We start from the raw sequence: 27,897 nt of genomic DNA, 5'->3' as shown, positions 1-27,897 counted from the left end.
ACTTGTGTACTCAAGTTTCAAATACCATGAATATTCATATTTTAACAATTAAATTTCGTTTCTTTTGTCACCAACTCTTGTACAAACAAACATGGACGTTTAGTACTTGACAATGTATGAGTGAGTAAGTATGGTTTCAGTCCGCCATTTGCAATATTCCAGCAATACACGATCCGATACACCAGAAATGAGCCACACACACTGTACCCACCTGGAGAATGGAATCCGGGGGGCCTTCGACGTCACGAGTTAAAGCTTTAACCACTACCTCGCCGCCTTTTATGGCTTTAAAATGATATTTTGAAGAACTGATTCAACGCATTAAACAGGAAATTATGGCAAAACCTCAAAGTTCTGTATTTCAGATAGCTAATGATGACTAGAAACGTGCTTAAATACACATTTAATAAAATACTGCTTAATTAAGTTTGTCTCTTAAACTACTGTCGCGGCCATGAAGTATATCTGATTCGAACCACTGGAAAGATCAGCTGTTCTGAATCGGTGGTAAGACGCATGTGGAGTTTCACCTGTTACAAAACCAGTACATCACGCTCGAGTGAATGGTACCCGTGAAGATCCGGGTTAGAATTGATCTTCAGTAACCCATGCTTGCCGTAAGAGGTGACTAACGGGATCGGGTGGTCAGGCTCGCTGACTTGGTTGACACATGTCATCGTATCCCAATTGCGTAGATCGATGCTCATGCTGTTGATCACCGGATTGTCTAGTCCAGACTCGATTATTTACAGACCGCCGCCAAATGTCTGGAATACTGCTGAGTGTGGTCCTGGGAGGGCATCGAATGAGTTGAGTTCCAATAACTATCAAATCGCATTACGTTTTGAGCAAAAATACCCTGGCTATTTCGACATAAAACATCTACTTTAAAAAAAAGGACTGACATGTATTGTCTTTGAAAAGAAATAATTGAACACTGAAGTAAATGATTTTTATTGCTTCACTCGTCTCGCCGAAGACCCGGGTTCGATTCCCCACATGGATACAATGTGTGAAGCCCATTTCTGGTGTCCCCTGCCGTGATATTGCCAAAAGCGGCGTAAAACCCAACTCACTCACTCACTGATTCTTATTGCCTGCTTTTGTTTTTAACGGTACAATTCGAAAATTACCTAGAGTAGTGTCCCTTGATTCAACATGGCGGTAAAGTCGAAATATTGGAGACTTCGTATATTGGTTTTCACGTTTGCTTTGAAATATGTTCCTCGCAAGCAGTGAGGACACTATGTGATTGTGAGATTTTATTTACATGTTGTTATATCGACTTGAGATCGAATTATGCTTACGCACTATTGCTTAAATAGCACAGCTGTCAAAATACAAAGTCCCAATATTCTTTAAAAAATATCACTTACTCATTAGTCATAAGGCAAGGCAGCTCCGGAAAGGCTGGCAACCCAGAGTAAAATTGAAAGTAAGTGGTTATTTCTGTTACTTATATAATATACATTGTTCATTCTGCGTCTGGTGGTCAGGTTCCCATGACAAAATGTAAATATATGTTATCGATAAAGGTTGACAAGCCTATTCGCAATAACTTTGGATTGTAAAATGGGCTGGTTATGACCATATAGACATGGATTCAGTTACACTGATGATTTGCCGATAACTAATGCACCGTGATGTAACTTATTTGAAAAGACGATAATTTGTTAGGTCAATCAGGGATAGAAATGTTTTCTAAGTGTGCCTTAGCTGCCCGAATATTTTGACTGTACAGTAAATGAAGTGTGCCCACATGTTCAGTGCAATAAAGGACTGTGAATGATGATGATCACTTGAAATTTGGTTAGTAAACAACAAATATAACATGTTTTCTGTTATCACTGATATGTCTTCTGAAAGATGATTTCTTTAAGATTCATTCTGTTTTGCAGCCCCTTTAATAGCTAAGAATTTTGTGACAGGTTCTGTTCAATATATCAAATGTCCTCTTCAAAACTATTAGTACCCCATCACTATAAATGGAACCTGAAAACAACCTGATTTCAAATCCATCATATTTCCAGTGATGTCCTGGGCGATAAAGTCCATAAATGTTTTTACTTGTTTGTCATTTGTGTACATGTTTAATCAAGTGATGATGAGTTATGTCTCTAAAATATCTGATAAAGGGCAAAAATGTTTTCCGCATTTCATATTTACTGTGCCATTAATTGGAGTATTTCAAACCCTGTCAATATAGTGATGTGTTAGAAAGCTACCCATACCATGACTGTACAGTATCGATACATTTCAGTGCAGTGTGGGATATTTTTAAAAGCTGGTTGCTCATAATTTATCAAACGAAAGTGATGTCATTCTGTTTTGCCGGAAAGTTTTTGAACCTGTCATGGAAAATGTAAAATACCCATCTTTAAAAAGGAAGAAAAATGTCAAAATAATTACTCTCTAGTCAATCATGTCTATTGTAAAGAATGTCAGAAAGCTGATAATCAAACTGTTTTGCATCATTGGTTAATTCCTGAAATATCTTCCATGACAAAACCGTGTGACACTTAACATGACACCATCTCTCAACTCCTCATGTCTTGGTTAGCTTGAACTTGGATAAAATGCTGTTACCATGATCAGCAATGTCACTGTCAAAATTTCTTAGTGAGTTAATTAGGTGACAGCTTGCAGCTGAAACAATAATGCCTAATGGTATAAAACATGGTAAATGTTCCACTGATTTGACAGTACATGGATTAACTTCATTATGTGCTAGATGTATCTCTTACAAAGTATGTGTTGTGTTCCTTCTTCCAAACAAAATACTTTGTGCATGTCATCTTTTACATTTTGTATGATCTCTTGTTATGTAACATGTCCAATCATTTGCTAATCACAGGACTAGACGAAATATGTTTTCACTAGTTGTCAAATATGATATGCCAATGAGTTGCTGTGTCTTGAAAGAAGTGAGTAGTTGTGAAGATATTTGATGGGCTCTACAAATTTAGTTGCAGGTTGTGAGTGAGACCCTGGTACCAACGATGGAGGAGACGGTGGCTGTGAAGGAGATGTTTGATGGGCTCTACAACATCATTGTGGGGCCAGGCTTCTACACAGTCAACGGAGCAAAAAAGAAGAGAACGAAAGTTTCTAAATCTAGTCTCCAGAGTATGGGATCGCATGAGGATTTGATGACTTCAGTTTCGGATCAAGAGAGTTCAAAGGAAGAAAAGGAATATAGACCATCCACTGAGAGTGTAGGAGATTTTGCATATAAATCAATTGCAGGAAGTGATTCAGATATTATTTGTGATGATAATGCGAGTAGCATTGTTGGCCCAAACACAGTTTTTGTTTCACATGAACCATCGATTGACATTCCAAGAACTGAGGGTACTGTGAGTTCAGAACACAAGCACAACAATGTGTGTGACACAGCTGTTCTTTTACCAGGTAAACAGGCAACTGATGACAAAATTGTTTGTGCTTCTCTCAAGTCAAAATCATATGTGACAAAGGAGCAAGAATGTGCATCAAGGTTTGGCTACAGTAAACAACCTACTGACTTGACACGTTCAAGTCGTGGTAATGGCAGCAAAAACAGCACTGTGTCTGTGGTGAGAGTTGACAGGAGTGATGTAACTTCTAAACAGTCTCGGCCATTACTAGGAGAAGGGACATCTAATGTTCCAGGTGTTTCACATAAAGCAAATAAGTGTGATGTAACTTCTAAACATTCTCGGCCATTACAAGGAGAAGGGACATCTAATGTTCCAGGTGTTTCACATAAAGCAAATAAGTGTGATGTAACTTCTAAACAGTCTCGGCCATTACAAGGAGAAGGGACATCTAATGTTCCAGGTGTTTCACATAAAGCAAATAAGTGTGATGTAACTTCTAAACATTCTCGGCCATTACAAGGAGAAGGGACATCTAATGTTCCAGGTGTTTCACATAAAGCAAATAAGTGTGATGTAACTTCTAAACAGTCTCGGCCATTACTAGGAGAAGGGACATCTAATGTTCCAGGTGTTTCACATAAAGCAAATAAGTGTGATGTAACTTCTAAGCATTCTCGGCCATTACAAGGAGAAGGGACATCTAATGTTCCAGGTGTTTCACATAAAGCAAATAAGTGTGATGTAACTTCTAAACAGTCTCGGCCATTACAAGGAGAAGGGACATCTAATGTTCCAGGTGTTTCACATAAAGCAAATAAGTGTGATGTAACTTCTAAACATTCTCGGCCATTACAAGGAGAAGGGACATCTAATGTTCCAGGTGTTTCACATAAAGCAAATAAGTGTGATGTACCTTCTAAACAGTCTCGGCCATTACTAGGAGAAGGGACATCTAATGTTCCAGGTGTTTCACATAAAGCAAATAAGTGTGATGTAACTTCTAAACATTCTCGGCCATTACAAGGAGAAGGGACATCTAATGTTCCAGGTGTTTCACATAAAGCAAATAAGTGTGATGTAACTTCTAAACAGTCTCGGCCATTACTAGGAGAAGGGACATCTAATGTTCCAGGTGTTTCACATAAAGCAAATAAGTGTGATGTAACTTCTAAACAGTCTCGGCCATTACTAGGAGAAGGGACATCTAATGTTCCAGGTGTTTCACATAAAGCAAATAAGTGTGATGTAACTTCTAAACAGTCTTGGCCATTACAAGGAGAAGAGTCAACTCATGTTTCTGGCATTTCACATGGAGAAGGGCCATCTAGTGTTTCACATGTTTCACATAAAGCCAGTATAAGTGATGCAACTTCTAAACAGTCTCGGTCATTACAGGCCGAAGGGCCATCTACTGTTCCAGGCGTTTCTCATGTTTCACATAAAACAAATCTTGAAGGTGCAGACCTTACAATCTCATCCAGAAGAAGTTCAGGGAGACCTCAGTTGTCACCTGAGAAGACTGTGAAGCGTAGAATACAGCCATCTCTTTCAGACAGGGCAGTGAAACTGCATCAAGAACAGAAGACTACTGCTTCCATTCTGAAGAGTGATGATGGAACTTCTGTCACAATTAATGGTAAAATATTGTCATATTGATTCGTGTTGATGGCAGGTTCTGTCAAGGAAAGACATAGATATATTTTGGACCAGCAGAAGTGTATGATATGCTGTATGCATTGATAATAATAATAATAATAATGTGCAAGATATTTTATGGATTTAACGCAGTTATGACGTCATAGTGTCGACGTCATAGTGTCAACTGTCACTTCACCTGAGGAAGGGATCTGTAATGATCCTGAAACGTTGTGTGGAAAAGAATAAAGAAGCTTAAATCCATAAAATATCTTGAACAAATAAATAATTTAATGTCATTTTTCCACTTAATATAATAAACTGTAATGATCACAAATATGCTTGTATTATCAGGATATTATGATCAGATGCTAAATGGTCAAAGGAAACTCATGTTTTATATAAAACAAATCTCAAATGTGCAGATCTTACGATCTCATCCAGAAGAAGTTTCGGGAGACCTCCTGAGAGCAAGTTGTCACCTGAGAAGTCTGTGAGATGTAGAAGACAGTCAGCCGATGAGGAAACTTCCCTTTCAGTCGGTGCAGTGAAACTGCAGGAAGAACAAAAGACTACTGCTTCCATTCTGAAGAGTGATGATGGAAGACCTGTCACAATTCTTGGTAAATATGAACATCATGTTGTTGACTTATTTAATTTTGAAAAAAGATTGAAATACTCTGGTTGGGACAGCTGAATAAATTGGAAAGTTAAGACCCTTCATAAGTTATGGCTGGGGGAGGGGGTGATGATTTTAAGGGCCAGCACCCATTTTGTTCTGGGGAGGTAGGGGGTCATCAATTTTGTACACATGTACTAGGGGGTCGTCATTGATTTTGTTCATGACATGCAGGGGGTTCACTTGTTTTGGGGGTGGGGTGTGTGTCATTCACATGTACATGCTTCTCCTAAATTTGTCATTGGGTCCCTGTTACTATAGGTGTACAGCAATGACTCATGACTGTAGTGCTACTGTCATGGGAGTGGAATGGGTCTCAGCTAAATTACAGGCACTCATCTCTAGGGCTGACGAATTGATGGTCCTAGAATTATTAAAGTACCATAAAAAAACTGTTTTTAGGCTGTTACTCTGTATCCCTAAAATTTACTACAACTAAAGTGTATGATATACTGGATGCATTGTAATAATAATTATGATAATAATAATAATAATAATATTAATAATAATGTGCCGCTTTCTATAGCGCCCTATTTGAACTACTTCTAGATCACTCTAACTCTTGCATAACTGATTTGTGAAGATCCGGATTAGAATTGATCTTCAGTAACCCATGCTTGTCGTAAGAGGTGACTAATGGGATCAAGTGGTCAGACTCGCTGACTTGGTTGACACATGTCATTGTATCCCAATTGTGTAGATCAATGCTCATGATGTCGGTCACTGCATTGTCTGATCCAGATTCGATTATTTACAGACCCTGCCCTATAGCTGGAATATTGCTGAACAACAAATAATTATGGTGTCTTTTAGCGGCAATTTTGAAAGTTGTTATAGATGTCCAAGATATTTTATGGATTTAACGCAGTTATGACGTCATAGTGTCAACGTCATAGTGTCAACTGTCACTTCACCTGATGAAGGGATCTGTAATGATCCTGAAACGTTGTGTGGAAAAGAATAAAGAAGCTTAAATCCATAAAATATCTTGAACAAATAAATAATTTAATGTCATTTTTCCCATAAATATAATAAACTGTAATGATCACAAATTTTGCTTGTATTATCAGGATATTATGATCAGATGCTAAATGGTCAAAGGAAACTCATGTTTTATATAAAACAAATCTCAAATGTGCAGATCTTACGATCTCATCCAGAAGAAGTTTCGGGAGACCTCCTGAGAGCAAGTTGTCACCTGAAAAGTCTGTGAGACGTAGAAGACAGTCAGCCGATGAGGAAACTTCCCTTTCAGTCGGTGCAATGAAACTGCAGGAAGAACAAAAGACTATTCCTTCCATTCTGAAGAGTGATGATGGAAGACCTGTCACAATTCTTGGTAAATATGAACATCATGTTGTTGACTTATTTAATTTTGAAAAAAGATTGAAATACTCTGGTTGGGACAGCTGAATAAATTGGAAAGTTAAGACCCTTCATAAGTTATGGCTGGAGGGGGTGATGATTTTAAGGGCCAGCACCAAGTTTGTTCTGGGGAGGTAGGGGGTCATCAATTTTTCCTGTAGGCCTCACTTGTCCATACGCCCGTGTTCCCCAGGCTGCTCTCCTTATAGGACAGGTCCCCAGTCCCAGGCTAAGCGTGCAGCATGTTCCCCGGTGTACCCACGTGACTACCTCAGAGTGATCGTTCTTTTTCTTGTCGCACCACTGTGTGGACGTATTGTGAGAGTTCTCACCTTCTTTACAAGTTAACATGAGAAATATATCATGGGTAGTTGACCCTATGTAGCGTAATTTTGCGCACACTGTAACAATATTTACTTCCTCGGATCCCACTCATCATGTGTGGGTTGTATTGACCTGTGTTCCTGGAGCAAACGTTGTCGGGAATGTTCTCCCTTATCAAGGACGTTATTAGAGCATATAGACATGCTTGCTCCCGTTGGCTGGCAGACAGAGCTTGTTACACTTCAACAGTCGATCACCCGACAAACCCTCACTTTCAACGACCAGTATTAACTGCTCATCGTCTGGAGATTCTCATGTCGGACGGTGATGATTTTAATGGCGCATCATCAGATGTGTACTCGTCGTTCTGCCTCATCAAACCGCTCTGTGTTGCCAGCTGACTCTCACAGCCGATCTACATCGTCAAATCACCTAACCGGTTCGCCATACCGAATTGATTCACCAGACTGAACCGTTTTGCCACGGCGAAAGTGGATTACGACATCGACTCAATTTGCCATAATATTAAGACTGTTTCTTATCTCCAAAACGGCGGCTCTCATCATCAATTCGGCCGTAATGGCTCTCTTCGCCGAAATGATTAACCTCGTTGAACCAATCCACCTCTGCCAGAACATTTCACGTCGCCTCACCGGTTCATCTGATTGTTCTAGATCTCTCCATCAGCTGAGATCATTTAAACGTTTCGGATTACCGAACCGATCTAGATCACATCAACGTTCCGGCTCACCACCCTGAACCGATTTACCAGCCCGACTCGTACCGTTTCACCAGGCCGAACCAGTTCACCTGGACGTTCAAAATCACTGAATTGTCAGCATTCATTGAACTGTCAGCATTCGTCAATAATCCATTCCTCGGACCTTGCCAGCAATTGAGCTTATTCACGAATTGGGCAATTCCCCACTCATGTTATTTCCAACACGGCGCATCTTAGCAGCTTATCAGAGCCTATGCCAAATGTGTCTGGGGTGCCTCCCAAGACACTTAACCCACATCGAACCTCGTCTTTGTTTTCTGTGAGGGCATCTGTGAGGCGCTGAATTCCTCATTATGGAGTGGCAAGCTCTAAGCATGACAATTTGATTTGTTTATCTGGTTGACCTTACGGCTTGTGAGGCTCTTAATGTTATTAGTCACAAAACTTATCCCACCTTGTACCCCTTTTGCGGCTAGTTGAACAGAGATAGTAGCTATGTGCTTCACCATGCCGAATCGATTTACATGTGATGTCAGTAGCACGGTCATCTAGACATATCATGCTCAGCACTTGACGGTCTGACGATCCCAGTTCTCAAGAGTCCTCCGTGACCGGGGCTCATCTCATTCCAGACTTAATCTACCATCTGATCTTCACCTTTGATGAATGATTCGGTTCAACGAATCTACCCTTCGATGTAGATATCAGTTCTACAACCACCCGATAGGGCATTACTAGATAAGCTTGCTAGCCAGGAATACTTTACCACGCTTCACTGAGTCTTGTTACTACAGACTACTGGTAACAGTGTGTTTGTGTATCGCTGGGTGCAATTATTGCAGATGGTTCGTCATCTTCAGCTCCCTTTTTTTTACATGATAAGCAAGTTTCTGGACAGATAACAGATGGGTCAAGTTTTTGCGCATGGTACCAGCAGTGATGTTTTGTCAAATAGCCAGCATAGCTCAGCCTGGAATTTATGGGTTGCGACTCGCCTGGTTTACCGAAGACCGTGTTGTCCGTTTTTTTTGTCACTCGTGTTTAACGTTTGCAAATGGCAGACTACTGTTTGTTTTACCGGAATTTTGATGATCAGAGTGACTATGAAGTGCCCTTGCACACTTGTCTTGGTCCCACGAATCGGATATCAAGTCCGGCCTTTAAATGCTAGTAACAATGACCGGTGCCATTCCTGGAAAGAGTGATTGTGTCGAGATTTCGACAGCCAGTCGAGAGAGACTGCTTATCGAGGGTGACAGACAGAAACACCCATGTGTGGGTTTGACTAGTTCAAGCACTGAGTTCAGAGGTCACTGCAGTTATGCAAGGACTGTCACCAGGCACTCCACTTGGCGCACCATTATTTTGGTCCGCCAACCGAAGTGGAATGTTTGCGTTGGAGTCTCTATGGTGCCCTTCATACCGACTCAACACCTGTTTGTCAACGCATCTTTCAAGCTGGGACGCTCACTTTCTCCATCAAGTGGCCTAGCAGAAAAAATGGTCATCAGGAGAAAGGGCCCTTCATATCAACGAAGCAGCACTATCATTCTCGCCATTCGGCATTGGGCAGTTGAACTACAATTCACTCATATACTGATTCAATCAGACGTTTCGATGGTAATTTTGTACATAAACCATCAGGGGTCGACAGCTTCAGTTGATGTTTTGAATTTATCATCTGATCGGTTCACTAAACACAGTGGCCAGAGCCCGACACATCCCCAACATGAGGAATGTCATTGCCCATGCCCTGTCACGTCTCAAACGACCGTCACTCACGGAGTGGAAATAAATGCCTCTGATATTCCAATCGAAGATCAACCTGTTATCACGACCAGATGTAGACCTGTTCGCCACTCGGTACAACCATCAGCTTCAGTGCAGATGATCACCAGTTGCGATCGTTTCTGCTTTGTGTACAATCTGAATAAAATTCTGAATTTTATGTCTGATTTGTGTCTTCGATTCTTCTGGGACTTTGATTTCTCCTCTCAGTTTAATTTGAGGCTCTGGAGAGTCGCCACCTCACTTACTGTCGTCTTCTCTGTTGAGTAATTACATCAGTGAAGTGAGTCATTCCCGAAGTGTTACACTTCGTAGCGTTCATGCTCCTAAGTACCTATACACATCTATGTGATCTTACTGTGGTAAGTAGTGGAAGTCATCAGATGATGTTGTGGTACTGAACGTTAAAATTGTGAGTTTTCCGATTCAATTACCCTTTCACCCTCTGCGGGACGGTGTCTGTGGGGGTTGTTTCGAAGCAGGGGCTGGCCTGATACTAGTCGTTAGACTTTTATCACGGGGGTACCTTGGAAATCGTGGTAATGCGACTGATTACACTCGCTAAGCTGCGTCCTTTCACTTTCGTGAAGGTAGTGACTGAACACCACATTGCTCGGGAGTCCCGGTCCCTGGGAGCAATTGTGCTTAGTAAGTCAATGGGTTCGAACTAACCATCGCACGTAGTGACCTTGGTAGTTATGGGCCTACCTTGTCGTTGCTCCCTACGGATGTTGAAGTGTTCGACAATCTTGCTTGCTGACCTCTACTCCACGGAGCAATCACGTCAGTGTAGTGAGTCCTTTCCGATTTCCTTATGGATTTCGTAGCGTTCAAGCTCCTAAGTACCTTAACACACCATTGTGGTCTTACTGTGGTAAGTAGTGAAAGTCATGTGGTGTTGTTTTGGTACTGAACGTTAAACTTGTGAGTTTTCCGATTCAGTTTCCTTTCCTATCTTCGTGATGCTGTCTCAAAGCAGGTGCGGGCCAGATTACTAGTATTACGGGGGTACTCTGATAAATCATGGCGAAGCAAGGTGACTTGCCTAGTTGCTTTTTCTTGCGCATGCGAGTGTTGCTACTGAACGCCACATTGCTCAGGAGATCCCACTCCATGGGAGTGATGGTGCCTAGTAAGCCAAGGGGTTCAGAAGAACCCATCACTACATCACTAGTATAGGTACTATGCTAGTCGGATCCTGCGGCTGAACACAGCATTGCTCAGGAGCACCCAGTATATACTGTTAGTGCCTTTTGACTTAGGGTAATCTGTGACCCGCCGTCCAACTGTGGGATAAGTGCAAATCTTGAGATGGGATAAGTTTAAAAATTTGGAAATTTTAATATGAATTGTATATTTATATACTTATCCTATCTCATGGATACCCGCCCGACCTCCCCACTACTCAGATTACGTTTGCTCCAAGACGAGAATGATCATTCAGAGGTAGTCAAGTGGGCAATTAGTGGAGCATGCTGCAAGCTTTATTAGGAACTAGGAAGCTATTTAAGGAGAGCAGCATAGAGTGCACGGGCGAATGGACAAGGAGGCCTATGGAAAAAGGTTTACAGTCGTTCCACTAAAAGTTGAAGCGAGAGAGAGAGGTGCAAGTCGTGAGATAGGGTAAGTGTATAAATATACAATATATATTAAAATTTCCAAATCTTACATATACTATTGAGAGGAACAAAAGTTTTGATTTTCACATATAATACACAAACATGAAAAGGTTATATTTTAATTCACCGTAGCTGTACCATGATGAACATCCATGTTTCTGTGTTACAGACAGCTGTTTTTATTATCCCACCGGCATGTAATGCGGTGGGATATAGTCGTCGCCTCGTCCGTCCGTCCGTAATCATTTTGTTTCCGGAGCATAACTCAAAGACCGTTCGATATTTTTCAACAAAAATTGGTAGATATGTCAAACATAACCTAAGGTGGTGCCTTTCACTATTTACAGATTATTGTCATTTGTATTTTTCTCGGTTTCCATGGAAACGTTTTTGACTTAGTCTTAAAGAAGGGTGGGCTTCGTTTCCGGAGCATAACTCAAGAACCGTTCAATATTTTTGAACAAAACTTGGTAGATATATCAAACAGATCCTAAATTGGTGCCTTTTGCTATTTGCAGATTTTTGTCATTTTTATTTTTCTTGGTTTCCATGGAAACATTTTGGACTTAGTCTCAAAAAGTAAAGATTGCTTTCGTTTCCGGAGCACAACTCAAAAACCATATAATATATTTCAACAAAACTTGGTAGATATATCAAACATAACCTTAAGTGGTGCCTTTTGCTATTTGCAGATTTTTGTCATTTTTATTTTTCCTGGTTTCCATGGAAACGATTCGGACTTAGTCCCAAAAGTGAGGGGTGGGCTTCGTTTCCGGAGCATAACTCAAGAACCGTTCAATATTTTTCAACAAAACTTGGTAGATATATCAAACAGATCCTAAAGTGGTGCCTTTTGCTATTTGCAGATTTCTGGCATTTTTATTTTTCTTGGTTTCCATGGAAACATTTTGGACTTAGTCCCAAAAGGAGGGGTGGGTTTCGTTTCCGGAGCACAACTCGAAAACTTCTCAATATCTTTCAGCAAAACTTGGCAGATATGTGAGGCAGATCTTGAAGTGCTGCCTTTTGCTATTTGCAGATTTTTGTGATTTATTATTTTCTCACTTTCCATGGAAACAATTCGGACTTAGTCTCAAAAGGGAGGGGTAGGTTTTGTTTCCGGAGCACAAAGCGAAAACTTCTTAATATCTTTCAGCAAAACTTGGCAGATATCTGAGGCAGATCCCAAAGTGGTGCCTTTTGCTATTTGGAGATTTTTGTCATTTATCTTTTTCTTGATTTCCATGGAAACGATTTGCACTTAGTCGAAAATCAAGCTGGACTTTAAGTAACTATCAGATGATTTGTTCTTTCAAAGATGTGGGGCCGGGGGGATATGTCATCTTCTGATGACTCTTGTTTACAATCCATATGCAGCCGGGTGTGGTAGATAATGTCCAGCCTCTAGGCTGCTAGTCATGACATAGGCAGTTCTTTGATGAAGGATGAATTTTGTTGTAGAACCTCCCTCCTATAAGAGTTCATGCAGAAAGTATATAATTTAAGCCAAACAATTTACAAGGCTGTAGCACATGGCTGAAGCCCATGAATGCTTCACCACTCACCAGTGACATGAAAACATGTTGATTTCTTATTTTTATATTTTTGCTCAAATCCAATATTTATCAATAACTGATTGATCTTCATGATACATATTGATATCCACCCCTAGTTATCTCTCCAGCCCTCCACAGAGGTACAGATAAGCTGCGTATCTTCGTAAATTATGCAAATATTTATGTGAAAACTCTATTCCTATTAAGTCTATTGCATACAAGTACACTTGAATACTCAGTAAATGTGATCTTACCTGCATACACACACAAATGTCGGATCTTGCTTGCGTACCGTTGGATATATGAAATAACTGAGATATGTTGAGAGGTTCATGTTCAGGACATGAACTTAGTAACTTGCAGTCTTTCTTACTGTTTCTCGTATTACAGATCAAATATAAATAACAAACACTAACATTTAAACTTTATTATATTTTTATAATTAATGGAAAATGGCAAAATACCCAATTGAGTTTGAGTGAGGTAAGTACAATATATTTGGTTACTCAAAGGAAAATTAGGGATTCTGTTACCTGAGGGTGTCCGGGTATAATACCATTCTTCCTAGGCAATCTGTCTATCCACTCTTGTTCTGGGGATGATGTAGCTAAGATGGATACTCAAAGATAAGTTCAGTATGGTGTTCAAGTCCATTTATTGTTGGCAAGAATTCTCACACAAAGCTCCTCTGATATTGCCTAGTTTTCCTGGTCTACACACAACACTGATTCACAACTTCAATGGAAGAACTCGTTGGATTCTTGTACACCTCTTAATCCTATGAGTTCATCTGAGCTGTTCTCTTGATATACAGAGAGAACCTCTCTAGTCAACGGTGGGGCCCAGAATCACGCTCTACTCACTGGACATGTGACAAAATAGAACTCATGGCAATTTTGGCTCTCCCCATCTCGATTCAGAATGTCCATCCACCTAATTCTGTAAAATCATAAGATATAACCTTTCCTCCTCACTCATGTCAATTCAGAGAAATTGTTATTCCCCAAGAAAAGTGAGTCAATAAAACTTCGATTACTTGGTACTTCAGGAAGTGTCCCGTGTTCCAGTAAGGGCATTAACCAGCACTGTTGCTTGTTTCAGGAAGTGTCCCGTGTTCCAGTAAGGGCATTAACCAGGGCTGTTGCTTGTTTCAGGAAGTGTCCCGTGTTCCAGTAAGGGCATTAACCAGGGCTGTTGCTTGTTTCAGGAAGTGTCCCGTGTTCCAGTAAGGACGTTGATGCTCGAAGTGACATCAGCACAGACTCCCATGCCAGTGGATATACTCCGTCAAGACCTGGTAAATAATCTGAAAAGTGATGTGTCTTCAGAGTATCTGGATCAGATCTTGAATGTGATGGATGTTAGCAGTTGAGTTAGGTGCATGGTCTTTGTCAGGCAGCATGCATGGTCTAGTGGACGGGATACGGAGAAAACGGACCCCCAAAAAATCGAGAAAACAGCCACCATGCTGGAGAGAACGGCCACCGAACCTAGAGAAAACGGCCAACATAGTTGCGCCAAGATCAAAGGAGATTATATGATTGTATATATTCTAAATAATTGAAATTTACTTCATTGGCCGTTTTCTCGAAATATTTTTTGGCCGTCCTCGCTGGGGTCCGTTTTCACTATAACACTCGTGGACGGCCTCTGTCCTACAGTTAGATCTGTTATTTGGGAACTGATGTAGTATCTGTATCAGGTGTTGGATGTGATGAATAATATTTACAGTTATGTAAGGAGCATGGACTTGTTCAGCATCCATGGTCTAGAGGATAGAGGGTCTGCCTGGAGAGTGGAGGTCGGGTTTGAAACCCTGGTTGCCTCACACCAGAAGTTCTTAAAAGATGGTACTTGTCGTTTCTATGCCTTGTAATCAATGTTATTTTCACTGTGTCATCAAAATCTAAATCAAAGGATGGTTATTGATAATGAGTGAGTGAGTGAATTTAGTTTTACGCCGCACTCAGCAATATTCCAGCTATATGGCAGCGGCCTGGAAATAATCGAGCCTGGACCAGACAATCCAGTGATCAACAATATGAGCATCGATCTGCGCAATTAGGAACCGATGACATGTGTCAACCAACTAAGTCAGCGAGCCTGACCATCCGATCCCGTTAGTCGCCTCTTATGACAAGCATGGGTTACTGAAGATCAATTCTAACCCGGATCTTCACGGGTGTTATTGATAATGAAGTTTGTATGGTGCATTACACTAACTGTCTTCAACTCGCCACCCATTTTAGTTTGTTGTATCTGTTGTATGTTAGCTGCATTTTGACTCAAATATACAGCAAGTGGTTGAGGGAAAAACAAACCAGTTTGTTATATCCATCAGTTTGTTATATCCATCAGTTTGTTATATCCATCAGTTTGTTATATCCATCAGTTTGTTATACATGTTATAAACATGCCTCAGAAATATTTCACATCACTTGGACAACTGCTTCAATTATTGAATGTATAAGCCTGGAATATTTTTGCCTTGTGTGTCAATTTACAATCAGTGGCTTTCATTGGCTGAAAGTCACCAATGATCTAATTATATTTCAGCCTACTCATTTCTTTTAATATACTTCTAGTTGTGGTAATGTCAAAGATGTTTCTGCTTCAAATGAGTTTGGTATCACAGAACTGCCTAACACAGTTTATGTTAGCAAAATTGGATATTGGCTTGAATTTCTATAACTGGTTTTGAACCGAATTAAACAAAATCTTGGTCCAAGTGAGTCCAGGAGTAATTTAGGGGAGAATTTAGTAGCAAATTGCATCTTGCTTGAAATACCAGTTTGTTTCAAACTACAGTGGAAACCCCTTAGTAAAGACCGCTTAACTAAACAGACCTGATAAGTAAACACTTTTCTTTGGTCCAGGCAATTTTCTTCATCAATTATAACTATTAGAGTCCGGTTAACTAAAGTCGGATAAGTAAACAATACCGCTTAACTCAACGTCTTCTCACGGTCCATGGAAGTAAATTACTTAACAAAAGAGACTGGATAACTAAATTAGCGATCACCACATAATCCGACATGAGGGGCAGTCGTGTCAGTCTCCAGTCAAACAAACATCCTACTTACAGCTCGCTGGGGTCAAGCAGTTGACAATACACTGACAGCACCGATAAGTTGTTCATTGTTACATATGCATACATATAAATGCATATGGTTGTCATTTGCAGGTTTGGATAAGTAAAATACCTGATAAGTAAACAATTTTGGCGAGTCCCTTGAAATTTTACTTATCAGGTTTCCACTGTATGAACATTCTGTGAGGATTTACATTCAACAGTATAAAGGGAATGATATAAATATATCATACTTGTTTTGCTCAAAACCTGGAACACAAGTCTATCTTTACCTAGGAAGAGCAAACATATCTAAAGCTAGCACTTTTCAAATTATGTAAAGTTTGCTATACTGCCATTTCTCCACCCTTAGCCAACTGTCGCCAGTGTTAAAACATAAGATACTTGTCCTGTGTTAGGAATGTGAAGTAGGTAAGTTAATGTAACCATGGTGATATTAGTACTTCATTTTAATTTAAAAGTCTTCAGAAGAAGCAATGGAAGTGTGAAGCCTTCTACATTGTAGACATTAAGCAAAATGCCTAAAGAAGAAGAAATAAATGTGAATGATTTTATTCTACACCTCACATCTGGTCACTATTAAACTGCTCACTGTTTTGACTGTGTTACAGTCAGTTACAGAAAAGCATCATATTTCAGGCTCTTTGTTTTCCCTTAATGTTCTTTGTCACTGAAATACAGATTCTTATTTGATTTCTGACTAAACTGTTTTGCTATGCATACATGTCATCATATCCCAATTGCGTAGATCGATGGTCATGATGTTGATCAGTGGATTGTCTGGTCCAGACTCGATTATTTACAGGCGGCCGCCATATAGCTGGAATCTGGCTGAGTGTGGCGTAAAACTAAACTCACTCACACACTCGGATAACTTGAAGTGTTTACATAGGTCTCTTCAACCTTGACACAAGAATGTTTGGATGTACCTTTAAAACTTATTGCAGTAGTCAACGAGACTGATAAAATATCAGTTATGGTGGGTGGTTTTGTGTTAGACAATGGTCTCATTCCAGCAAAAATGGGGCGGTGGGGTAGCCTAGTGGTTAAAGTGTTGGCTTGTCACGCCGAAGACCCGGGTTCGAATCCCCACATGGGTACAATGTGTGAAGCCCATTTCTGGTGTCCCCCGCCATGATGTTGCTGGAATATTGCTAAAAGCGGCGTAAAACCAAACTCAGTCAGTCAGTCAGTCAGTCAGTCCAGCAAAAATACACGTCATTGCATCCCAATTGCGTAGATCAATGCTCATGCTGTTAATGACTGGATTGTCTGCTCCGGACTCGATTATTCACAGACTGCCACCATACAGCTGAAATTTTGCTGAGTGTGGTGTAAAACAACAAACCAACCAGTCCTGCACAAATGCACTGGTAGTGTAAGTACACATAAGGATTTGTTTGATTTAATCTGAACAACTCACCTGTTCAGTGGAGCTTTAACTTCAGGATAATATGATCTTCTGTTCCAGCTGACCTGCCCCAACCATCGTCAGTGGGAAGACCAAGCGACGGCCATCGGAAGCTGAGGAAGAAAACAGCACCTGGGCACCCACATTGCAGGTAAGGAAAGCGATCTCAAGGAGCTCTCATCATAATTATTATGATCAGTATTAAGGGTCCGCTTTTCGCTCATATTGTGATAGCACGAATTAAACATTATTCTCATCAGTCCCGATCTGATTACTGCCTTCTAATCCATGGACCCCAAGACCTGCGTTATTGACTCATTGAAGTTTTATTTGACAATTAATTGCCAACATTTTGTTCTTGAGATCAAAGACCGCCTTCGTGGTGTAGTGGTTAGAGTGTCAGCCCGGAGAGCGGAAGGTGGCGGGTTCGATCCCCGACCGCGTCATACCAAAAGACGTTAAAATATGGTACTTGTTGATCCCTGCCTGGCGCTCGGCATTAATGGATACAACAAGGACTGGTCGGCTCGGAGTCAGTATAATGTGTCTGAGTGGGGTATTCATGCTTCACTGCGGTATGGTATCTCAGTGGGCTAGCACTATAAAACCAGCTTCAGTCTGGGCTAGTACAAACAGCCTCACATACACATACACATGCATGCACGTCGTCATATTAGCGAAATATTCTCAAGCACGACGTAAAACCCAATGTCACCTCACCCCACCTTGAGATCAAAGTGGCATGTGTACTGCGGGAAGTCAACAGTGACTTGTCAAACTGCGTAAAATGTATCCAGCCACGTAACCCAAAGTGCTAAGCCTATGTTAATTATTATTTTAATTATGTACGTAGAAAAAATGCATAAACTAACACGATAGCAATATATATTATCCCAGTTAAAATAACTGCTTAAGATATAAATTCTTCTGATAATGGAATAGAAATTCTTTGAAGTTATATTTTCGGATAATTTTCAACTTAATCACCAGCAGATTGGAGCAAAACATGAGTACACAGCTGATTGCTGTATCTGTCTGACAGTTGACAATACAAATTGCCCACGGTAACCTTTATCTCTGCATATTAGAGATGCCATGGACAACAGGAACTACAATTGAATTAATTGTTGATTGGCATTCTAGAAGTTGGTGAATCAAAAGTGAGGCATACAACTTTATGATGACAACTTTTTGTTTATTGCAACAAAAGAAGGTGATAGCTTGATAACGGTGTAAGAATCTACCTCAAATCTACCTCAAATCTACCTCAAATCTACCTCAATGCAATAAACAAGAAGTTGTCATCCATAAAGTTGTATGCTTAATTTTTTGCAATTGAGTTACTATGTGTAGTGGTGGTTGATTGCAAGTTTCCTATTTTCATTTACAAGTTTGTTTGTCCATCAAGTTTTGACTGGGCACAATACATGAAATGTTATGCACAAGGAAAATATGATGTTACTTGGCCTTTATTCTGTGTTATGTATAATGTGGGTCAGGGATAAATCTACCCCCGCGTCCTCGAAATATATGCATGAAAATTTGAAAGGACGCACAAATATTATGCATGTGCGTCCTGTGGATGCATACATATTCACTAATCTTACATGCTTTCTCGGACAGATGCTTCGGCAACGGATCCATATCAAAGTTGTCAAACAGCAAAGTAATGATGTTTCGTGGAAATAATTAAACAAATTGAATAAACCGAAGAATAAAATTGTGGTTTAACCGGACATTATAATTGTGTAAGCTTGCATTTTCATTAAAATTAACTTATTTAAGTTGTAGTTGTATTATTTGAATAATATAAAAAATAAATTTCATATTTATAAACAGTAGCTAGGATTAGACCTTTCAAATGGTGTATGATATTTAGTAGCAATAATGTTTTACAAGCTGATATCCTTCTTTCTTCTTCTAAAGTTTGAGGGAATCACAAAAATTTCAAAAGGACACTTTGCAACACTTACACACTAAAAATTGTAGATTTCTCACTAATGTGGGTCATCCATGAACCCCATGCCCTGTGTTGTGGTGTGGGATGACTGTGTTAGTGGTAACCTCTATAATTGTAGATTTCTCACTAATGTGGGTCATCCATGAACCCCATGCCCTGTGTTCTGGTGTGGGATGACTGTGTTAGTGGTAACCTCTATAATTGTAGATTTCTCACTAATGTGGGTCATCCATGAACCCCATGCCCTGTGTTGTGGTGTGGGATGACTGTGTTAGTGGTAACCTCTATAATTACAGATTTCTCACCGATGTGGGTCATCCATGAACCCCATGCCCTGTGTTGTGGTGTGGGATGACTGTGTTAGTGGTAACCTCTATAATTGTAGATTTCTCACCGATGTGGGTCATCCATGAACCCCATGCCGTGTGTTGTGGTGTGGGATGACTGTGTTAGTGGTAACCTCTATAATTGTAGATTTCTCACTGATGTGGGTCATCCATGAACCCCATGCCCTGTGTTGTGGTGTGGGATGAAAGTGTTAGTGGTAACCTCTATAATTGTAGATTTCTCACTAATGTGGGTCATCCATGAACCCCATGCCCTGTGTTGTGGTGTGGGATGACTGTGTTAGTGGTAACCTCTATAATTGTAGATTTCTCACTAATGTGGGTCATCCATGAACCCCATGCCCTGTGTTGTGGTGTGGGATGACTGTGTTAGTGGTAACCTCTATAATTGTAGATTTATCACCGATGTGGGTCATCCATGAACCCCATGCCCTGTGTTGTGGTGTGGGATGACTGTGTTAGTGGTAACCTCTATAATTGATTTCTCACTGATGTGGGTCATCCATGAACCCCATGCCCTGTGTTGTGGTGTGGGATGACTGTGTTAGTGGTAACCTCTATAATTGTAGATTTCTCACTAATGTGGGTCATCCATGAACCCCATGCCCTGTGTTCTGGTGTGGTATTAGTGGTAACCTCTATAATTGTAGATTTCTCACTGATGTGGGTCATCCATGAACCCCATGCCCTGTGTTGTGGTGTGGTATTAGTGGTAACCTCTATAATTGTAGATTTCTCACTAATGTGGGTCATCCATGAACCCCATGCCCTGTGTTGTGGTGTGGTACTAGTGGTAACCTCTATAATTGTTTGTACCATGACAAAGACACTGGTATGCCATTGATACTGTTGGCAGCCAGTGTGTTCATACCAGCTAAAGATTAATGCATTATTAGAAAAAGAAGTTGAAATCAACTAATGGGTTAACTGTCACTAAGAATCATTTGCTCAGAAACTAAATTTTGTGGGAGTCTGGTGTCTTTGAGTTTTATCCCTATGGTATTTGAATCTAGGGACATCCTGAATCCTGTACGGTTAAGAAAAGGAACCGTGGTTAATTTCAGACACTGCATCAGGTACTAATCTGCAAGGGGTGGTGGGGTAGCCTAATGGTGAAAGCATTTGCTTGACACACCAAAGACCCAGCTTCGATTTCCCACATGGGGACAATGTCTAAAGCCCATTTCTGGAGTCCCTCACCCTGATATTGTTGTGATATTGCTAAAAGTGGCGTTAAAGACGACTCACCCACTAATCTGCAACTGTACAATTTTGCACGAGTTTCGTATAAGTCGTGTGGCACACTTGCGAAGTGTAATAATTTCTTTATTATCCATTTTATTCATGTACATTTGTGCAGTAAAATACGGTAAGCAAGTGTGACTGCCCTGTTCATTGACGTCACGTTCAATTGTTTAATGACGTCACAGACGAAACAGTGGTTGCTAAGCAAAAGTGATATGTGCACATGTGCACATGTGATGTATATGACACTGGTTATGTTTCACCATATGGATAATAAATACTGTCATGTTCTATTTATCCTTTTTCCCAGGTTGTCATCTAGTCCAGTCAAGAAGTCAGCTGAGAAGTCTGAAACAAAGATTTCACCAGTAAAGAGAAAATGGGATGGTGATTCAAGTGAGACATTGCGCTGCAAGAAAGTCAAGTCCAATCAAGGAAGCCGAGAGAAAAGTTCCAAGTCCAAAATGATTACAGATAACAAAAAAAAGCAGACTCCAACTAGAAAGAAAGTCAGAACAAAAACAAGGAGCAATGGCAGGGATAATAAAACCAAACAGTTAAAGCATAATACAACAGCTACTGTCAATTATCAGCGATTGCTGTCACTTAGAGGTCTCATCAATCTCAAGAAGCCCAAACAGTATTCAAATCAGTCTCCGGCAAAGTGTCCCAGTCGGAGCAGTGGGGGTCACAGTGGGGGTCACAGTGGGGGTCACAGTGTGCACAGGCAGTTAAGAAGTTCTACCAAAAAGATGTCTGCTGAACATATTTCTCCAGCAGCCAACAAATCATCACCAAGGAAACTAAGTTTGCGAGGAATGCAAAAACCTCAATATTCAAAACATAAACAAAACCGACATCGTAGTAGCACGAAGCAGAAAGTGCACTCAAGAAACAGTGAAAGAAGCGATTCGAAGCACAGAAGTAAACAGGCGTTGAGAGTTAAGCAAGGGTCAGACATTGATAAGCATAGACGTAAGAGTAAAAGACGTAGACGAAGGAGGTCTGCTGATTCCTTGTCAGTGCAGGAAGCGCTGGCTAAACAACAGCAGGTCATTGCTGAACATAGCAAGGAGAAAGATAAGTTTGAGGATGGCAACATCATTTCAGCATTGTGTCAGCTTGAGGACAGAGCAAAGACATTGCATTCACATGACCTTGATCTTCTCATGCCCATGTCTGACTTGTCAACCAATCGGAATGCTGTTCTGGGTGTCAGGGGGCAAGGACATAATAATCATCCAGGTGGTGTGTGGAAAAAATTAATTCCTGAAAATTAAGTGAATTTGACTTGATTAGCTGTTCATCGTTTTTAATTTATTTAATTTATTTTGGTCATCACCACGATCAGCACATCTTGGTTCAGCAAAGAGAGGTAACTTTTCATGGACTGGTGAGCTGTTTAAGCAGTGAACTTGAAGTGTTGCAGAAGTTCAGCAAGAGACTGTGTTTGCCTCTTGCCATCATTAGAGATGCATCTACAATATAACCTGTATGTATAAGTATTATTAATGCACTAATATTGGGATTGAGTGGTCAGAATCTGTGACATTGGGGAAATGCCTATCATCACACCAACCTGTGAAGACCTGGGTTAGAATTGGTCTTCAGTAATCCATGCTTGTCATAAGAGGTGACTAACCGGATCGGGTGGTCAGGCTCACTGACTTGGTTGACACATGTCATTGTATCCCAATTGCATAGATAGATACTCATGTTGTTGATCACTGGATTGTCTGGTCCAGACTCGATTATTTACAGACTGCTGCCATAGAGCTGGAATATTGCTGAGTGCGGCGTAAAACTAAACTCACACACTGTCATCACACCCCAATATGCGTGATTTCATTTTAGATTTAGGAGATCAAAATGTTGTCATTTTCATGATATTTATTTATTTTTGTTTGTTTATTGATCCATTTATTTATCATCAAAAAGCTGTTTCCACATGAGTGTGTTGAGATCAGATGGTATCTTCTTGTACATGACCATCGTGAAATCAATTGGTACCATGATGTCACAATCAAATATCACTAATCTGTGTACCACTGAAGCAGGTTAGCTCTGTAGGTGTAATATTTATACTCGAGACACTACTGTGTTTATTGTTTACAAAGCAGCGTGGGGGAGCCTAGTGCTTTGCTCGTCATGCTGAATATCTTGGTTTGACTCCCCTTATGGGGACAATGTGTAAATCTGTTATATTTATAAACTTATCCTATCTCACGTCTTGTACTCTCTCTCTTCAATTCGACCTGCTGAGTGGAAACGAACTGCAAATAAAATCTCATGTCCATACTCCCATGCTGCCGCTTTATAGGGACCCCGTGAAGGTCCGGGTTAGAATATTTATCTTCAGTAACCCATGCTCGTCATAAGAGGCGACTAACGGGATCGGGTGGTCAGGCTCACTGACTTGGTTGACACATGTCATTGGTTCCCCATTGTGCAGATCGATGCTCATGCTGTTGATCACTGGATTGTCTGGTCCAGACTCGATTATTTCCAGACCGCTGCCATATAGCTGGAATATTGCTGAGTGCGGCGTAAAACTAAACTCACTCACTCGCTAAAACCAAAAGTCATCAAGTGTACGTGAGGCAATGGTGGATTCTAAAATGCATCTAAAGCACTACAATGACCAATCTTCACATGCAAGGGCTTCACTATGTACACAGGACAGTGTGAGAGTGAGGCAAGGAAAGGACACCAGGTGTCATGGCAGGTCACGCCAACACACCTCGTTCAAATTAGATTTATATCAAAACTCATATATAATGTTAAAGATTATGTACATACAGTGGAATCCGTCTATTATGGACTGGCATTTGTCCTGATTAAACAACTCTTGTCCGTTACCATACACTGCAGTAATGAGTTACCTCCCTTTGTTAAGGATAATATAGTTCATTTTGGTTTTTTATTTTTACTCAATACATGTAGTAATATACAACAATACATAAATAGTTGGCAAATAAAATAAAGATATAAAGACAAAAGTAAATGAGTTCACTTTCATTGAAAAAGTCTGTTGATATGGTTTGCTTCTGCCTCTGTAAATGTCCATGTAACACAGTGTTTTCACCTACACCTCATATCACCTACACCCTTATCAAAACAAATTTAGGGTTGACTGCACATCCCGTAAATGCTGTTATACCTTTAGAAAAGTAGACTCTTCCATTAATGAGGTATGCTCCCACTAATGAAAATAAACTCTAGCACTGATGATATATACTTTAATGAGGTCATGTATACAACAAGTTAAAATACCAATATCATCACCATGATCAGTCACACAAGTCAATCACATACATCATCATCAGTGGTGATACATAATTCAGTCACAAAACAATTAATGTAATTTCGCTAAGTGTCCAACTGTATCTAGAAACTGCATCAGAGTTTTCTGTCCAGTTGCAAGGTGTAGCTTTAGCCTCTCAATTCGGGCATCTTTAGTCTCTGTGAGTCAGTTCTGAGGGCGACTCTGTGTCTCCTGACCCGCTGTTCACCTGTGTCGACTACACAGGACCATGGTGAGTTATGGTGAGATATAACTGTTGCAGGTTTCCATGTCTCTCCTTTCTCCGGCCAGATTCGCACAAGGTCCCCATGTTTCAGTGGTGGTAGCTCTATGTGTTTGCGCATGTCATAGTTCGATTTCTGTTGACTGCTGTCATATTCTGCCCTGATGTCGGACTTACTAAATGCTTCAGGTTCATGCAGTGTCTGGCACATTGGGAGCTGTGCTCTCAATCTTTGACCCATGTACAGTTGGGATGGAGACAATCCAAGTCCCTGTGGTGGTATAGCTCTGTATGCTAAGAGAGCTTTGTGTTTGTCAGTGTTCTTTTTCCACAGGTTTTTGACTATCTTTACAGCAGCTTCTGCCTCATCGTTAGCCTGAGAGTGTTTGGGGCTGATCAAAGTGTGAACAAATCCATATAAAGTTGCACAGTCCTGGAATTCAGTACTTGTGTACTGAGTACCACAGTCCCTCACTAACTCTCCAGGAATGAGAACAAGTGTATATACTGATGATGTGTTTGATTCAATATTGTTGTTAACTAAATTCTTCATATATAAATGTAAAGTATTAAAAACTACTCTTAGTTTTAAACATTTTAGACATTATTTACAAGATAGGTATTTTATTAAAAAGAATATATCCTTCAGTAAAAGTGAACAGGATAAGTTTTATAAAAAGTGGATGTTATATCATGATGTTGCACATTTTTAATGATTTTCTGAATTCTTTCTTTTTGTTCCATAATGAAAAAAAATATAAGCTGAATGAACTTGACCTTAAACTTACTGTAATTATTTGAAGCTTGTAAGTGTGTTGTGGTGTCTGGTGTTGTTGTTTTGTGCTTTGTTAGAAAAAAAAGTTTTCTTGCAAAGGACCTTCGAGTCCCCTGGCTCTATTGCCTTTTCTGTAACAGGGGAAGCAGGGAATAAAAATTATCAATTATAAAAAACAGAAGTTTATGACATTATAGCATTGTCAGGGCATTCACACAAGCAATATCTCCAGTGGAACGCAGTTTGGGATGGTAAAAGTGCTTTATGATTAAAGCCCATTATTATTATTGTCATAAGTGCAAGCCAATGATACTGGGACATGGTTTTGTGCACACCACACAGGCCACCAGTCAGGTGGAAGAATCACTTTACAGGCCCTACTACAAAAACATTGCATGTGTCTGTTCAACAGGAGTGAATGGGCACCTGGTAAGTTGAAATAGTGCAGTGACTATGTCTCACAGGCAGCTTGGGTCATACATTACAGTGTTATATATGCTTATTAGGAATTCATGGACATTAGGAACTGTACTGTTTGTTCCTGGCCACTTGCTGAATATTTCAGTGACATTGTTTGAATTGATCTTCAGTAACTCAGTGAGTGAGTGTCCGGGTTAGAATGAACCTTCAGTAACCCATTTTTGTTGAAAGAGGCGACGGGATCAGGTGGACAGGCTCTCGAACTTGGTTGACACGTCATCGATTCCCAATTGCTCAGATCGATGCTCATGCTGTTGATCACTGGATTGTCTAGTTGAGACTCGATTATTTCCAGACTGCCGCCCTATAGCTGTGATATTGCCGAGTGCGGCGTTAAACAACACACCAACCAACCAGTCACATTGTTCAAAGAGTATGAGTTACGATCGCGATTGTAATTTCGATTGCAAATGCCTACAAATGATTGTAGCTACGATCGTTTTTTGTGCAAGTAGGCCCTGGGCTGTGGAGTATGGGCATCATCTTGACTCTGTCTTCAAGGGTCTTATGCACACAAGGGGGCATTTCTTTCTTTTTTTAAATGAATTCCCTAGTACAGAGACATGGACCAAATCCAAAAGTCAGTCTGTTTCTTTCCTTCATGAGAATTGGTTGGCTTGCAGTGGCATTAAGTCAGTCCAACCTATTTTCAACACAGATTGCGTCAATTATGCAAGATTTCCGCATCAGAGCAATCCCTGTATGTGGGCAACAAATTATGGTCATAACAACTAAAATTTGTAAATCCTTTGAGCTCAATGCAACTGTAGTTTACTGTATGTTCCCCAGGGAGATGAGGATGAATTCCCGGGAGAAATGTTTTACTTGCAACAAATGGATCCTATCTATTCTTCATTTCTATCAATGATGTACACAATGTCAGCGTGTACTAAAATGGTTAAGGAAACCTGAATATATCATCCGGATTTCTGTTTTTGGTATGTATAAGAAATACACAGCGATGCTTGCAAGGACATATCCTGTTTTGCAGGGGTATTAAAGTGCACTCCGTCCATCCATTCGTGCACATTTGTCTTTTCCGGAGCAGAACTTTAAACCGTTCAGTATTTCTTCACCAAACTTGGCACATAGATAGGTCTGGTGGTGAACTGGTGCCTTTTGGTAGTTTTTGATTTCTGATTATAATACTTCTTGCGTTTCCACGGCAACAAGTTTGACTTTGACTGAAATTGGTGTTGGTTCTCTTTTCGGAGCAGAACATGTTTCTTCACCAAACCTGGCACATAGATAGGTCTTGTAGTGTACTGGTGCCTTTTGGTTGCTTTGGATATTTAAATAAAATACCGGGTATTCTGTTTTGTTTCCATGGCAACAAGTTGACTTCGACTGAAATGGGTGTCAGTGCTCTTTTCCGGAACAGAACTTAAACCTTTCAGTACTCTCCTTCCACTTTGCAATATAGTCACTGACATGGTTGACACATACCAATTGTATAGATCGATGCTCATGCTGTTGATCACAGGATTATCTGGTCCAGATTCTATTATTTACAGACCGCCGCCATATAGATGGAATATTGCTGAGTGTGGTATAAAACTAAACTCACACACTGCTATAAACACACCAAAACATTTGACAGTCATAACTAATTGACATATTCATGAAGAGTATTTTGCCATTGCGGGGTATATTGATGACTTTGTCTTCTTGTAAATGATTACAAAAGTGTGCTCACTGGTATTGGGGATTAGATTAGGCCTGAGTCCCCATGCTGAAAGAGAAGACCGACGAGTATTGGGTGGCTTCAGGGAGTGATCTGGTTGACGTGACTGCACTTGCTCATAACTTGTAACCACTGGTTTGCCTTCACAGAGGTCCCTCTAAGGGTAAGCATCTTGTGGGTACCTGGGTGAGTTTTACTGTCTAGGTCTGGGAGACTTGTGGTGGTGGGGTAGCCCAGTGGTTTTGATCATCACGCCAAAGGTCCAGGTTCGATTCCCAACATGGGTACAATGCGTGAAGTCCATTTCTGGTGTTACCTGCCACGATACTGC

The 27,897-nt window shown here is 40.4% G+C and overlaps 1 protein-coding gene and 1 long non-coding RNA gene across 3 annotated transcripts; one reads left to right on the top strand and one right to left on the bottom strand.

The window, feature by feature from the left end:
- Positions 1-1,152: 1,152 nt before the first annotated feature.
- On the top strand, positions 1,153-22,785 carry LOC124288832. Of its 2 annotated transcripts, XM_046725385.1 has the most exons (7): positions 1,153-1,435; positions 2,967-4,995; positions 5,420-5,617; positions 6,815-7,012; positions 14,254-14,343; positions 17,609-17,699; positions 21,411-22,785. In XM_046725385.1, the coding sequence occupies exons 2-7, from the start codon at positions 3,000-3,002 to the stop codon at positions 22,378-22,380; spliced, it is 3,543 nt and encodes a 1,180-aa protein (XP_046581341.1). In that variant the 5' UTR covers positions 1,153-1,435; positions 2,967-2,999; the 3' UTR covers positions 22,381-22,785. The 2 variants fall into 2 exon arrangements, with proteins under 2 accessions (XP_046581341.1, XP_046581342.1); XM_046725386.1 differs by lacking the exon at positions 6,815-7,012 and having other exon boundaries at positions 21,411-22,784.
- LOC124288833 lies at positions 20,946-27,857 on the bottom strand. Its single transcript, XR_006901533.1, has 3 exons — positions 27,847-27,857; positions 27,669-27,672; positions 20,946-21,028 (listed from the first exon to the last, which is right to left on the bottom strand). It is a non-coding gene; the product is annotated as an uncharacterized LOC124288833 (long non-coding RNA).
- Positions 27,858-27,897: the final 40 nt, after the last annotated feature.

This window comes from Haliotis rubra, unplaced genomic scaffold (assembly GCF_003918875.1).
Source record: "Haliotis rubra isolate DU_JTF1 unplaced genomic scaffold, ASM391887v1 Scf426, whole genome shotgun sequence".
NCBI classification, from domain to species: domain Eukaryota; kingdom Metazoa; phylum Mollusca; class Gastropoda; order Lepetellida; family Haliotidae; genus Haliotis; species Haliotis rubra.
This window is presented reverse-complemented; position numbering and strand designations above follow the sequence as displayed.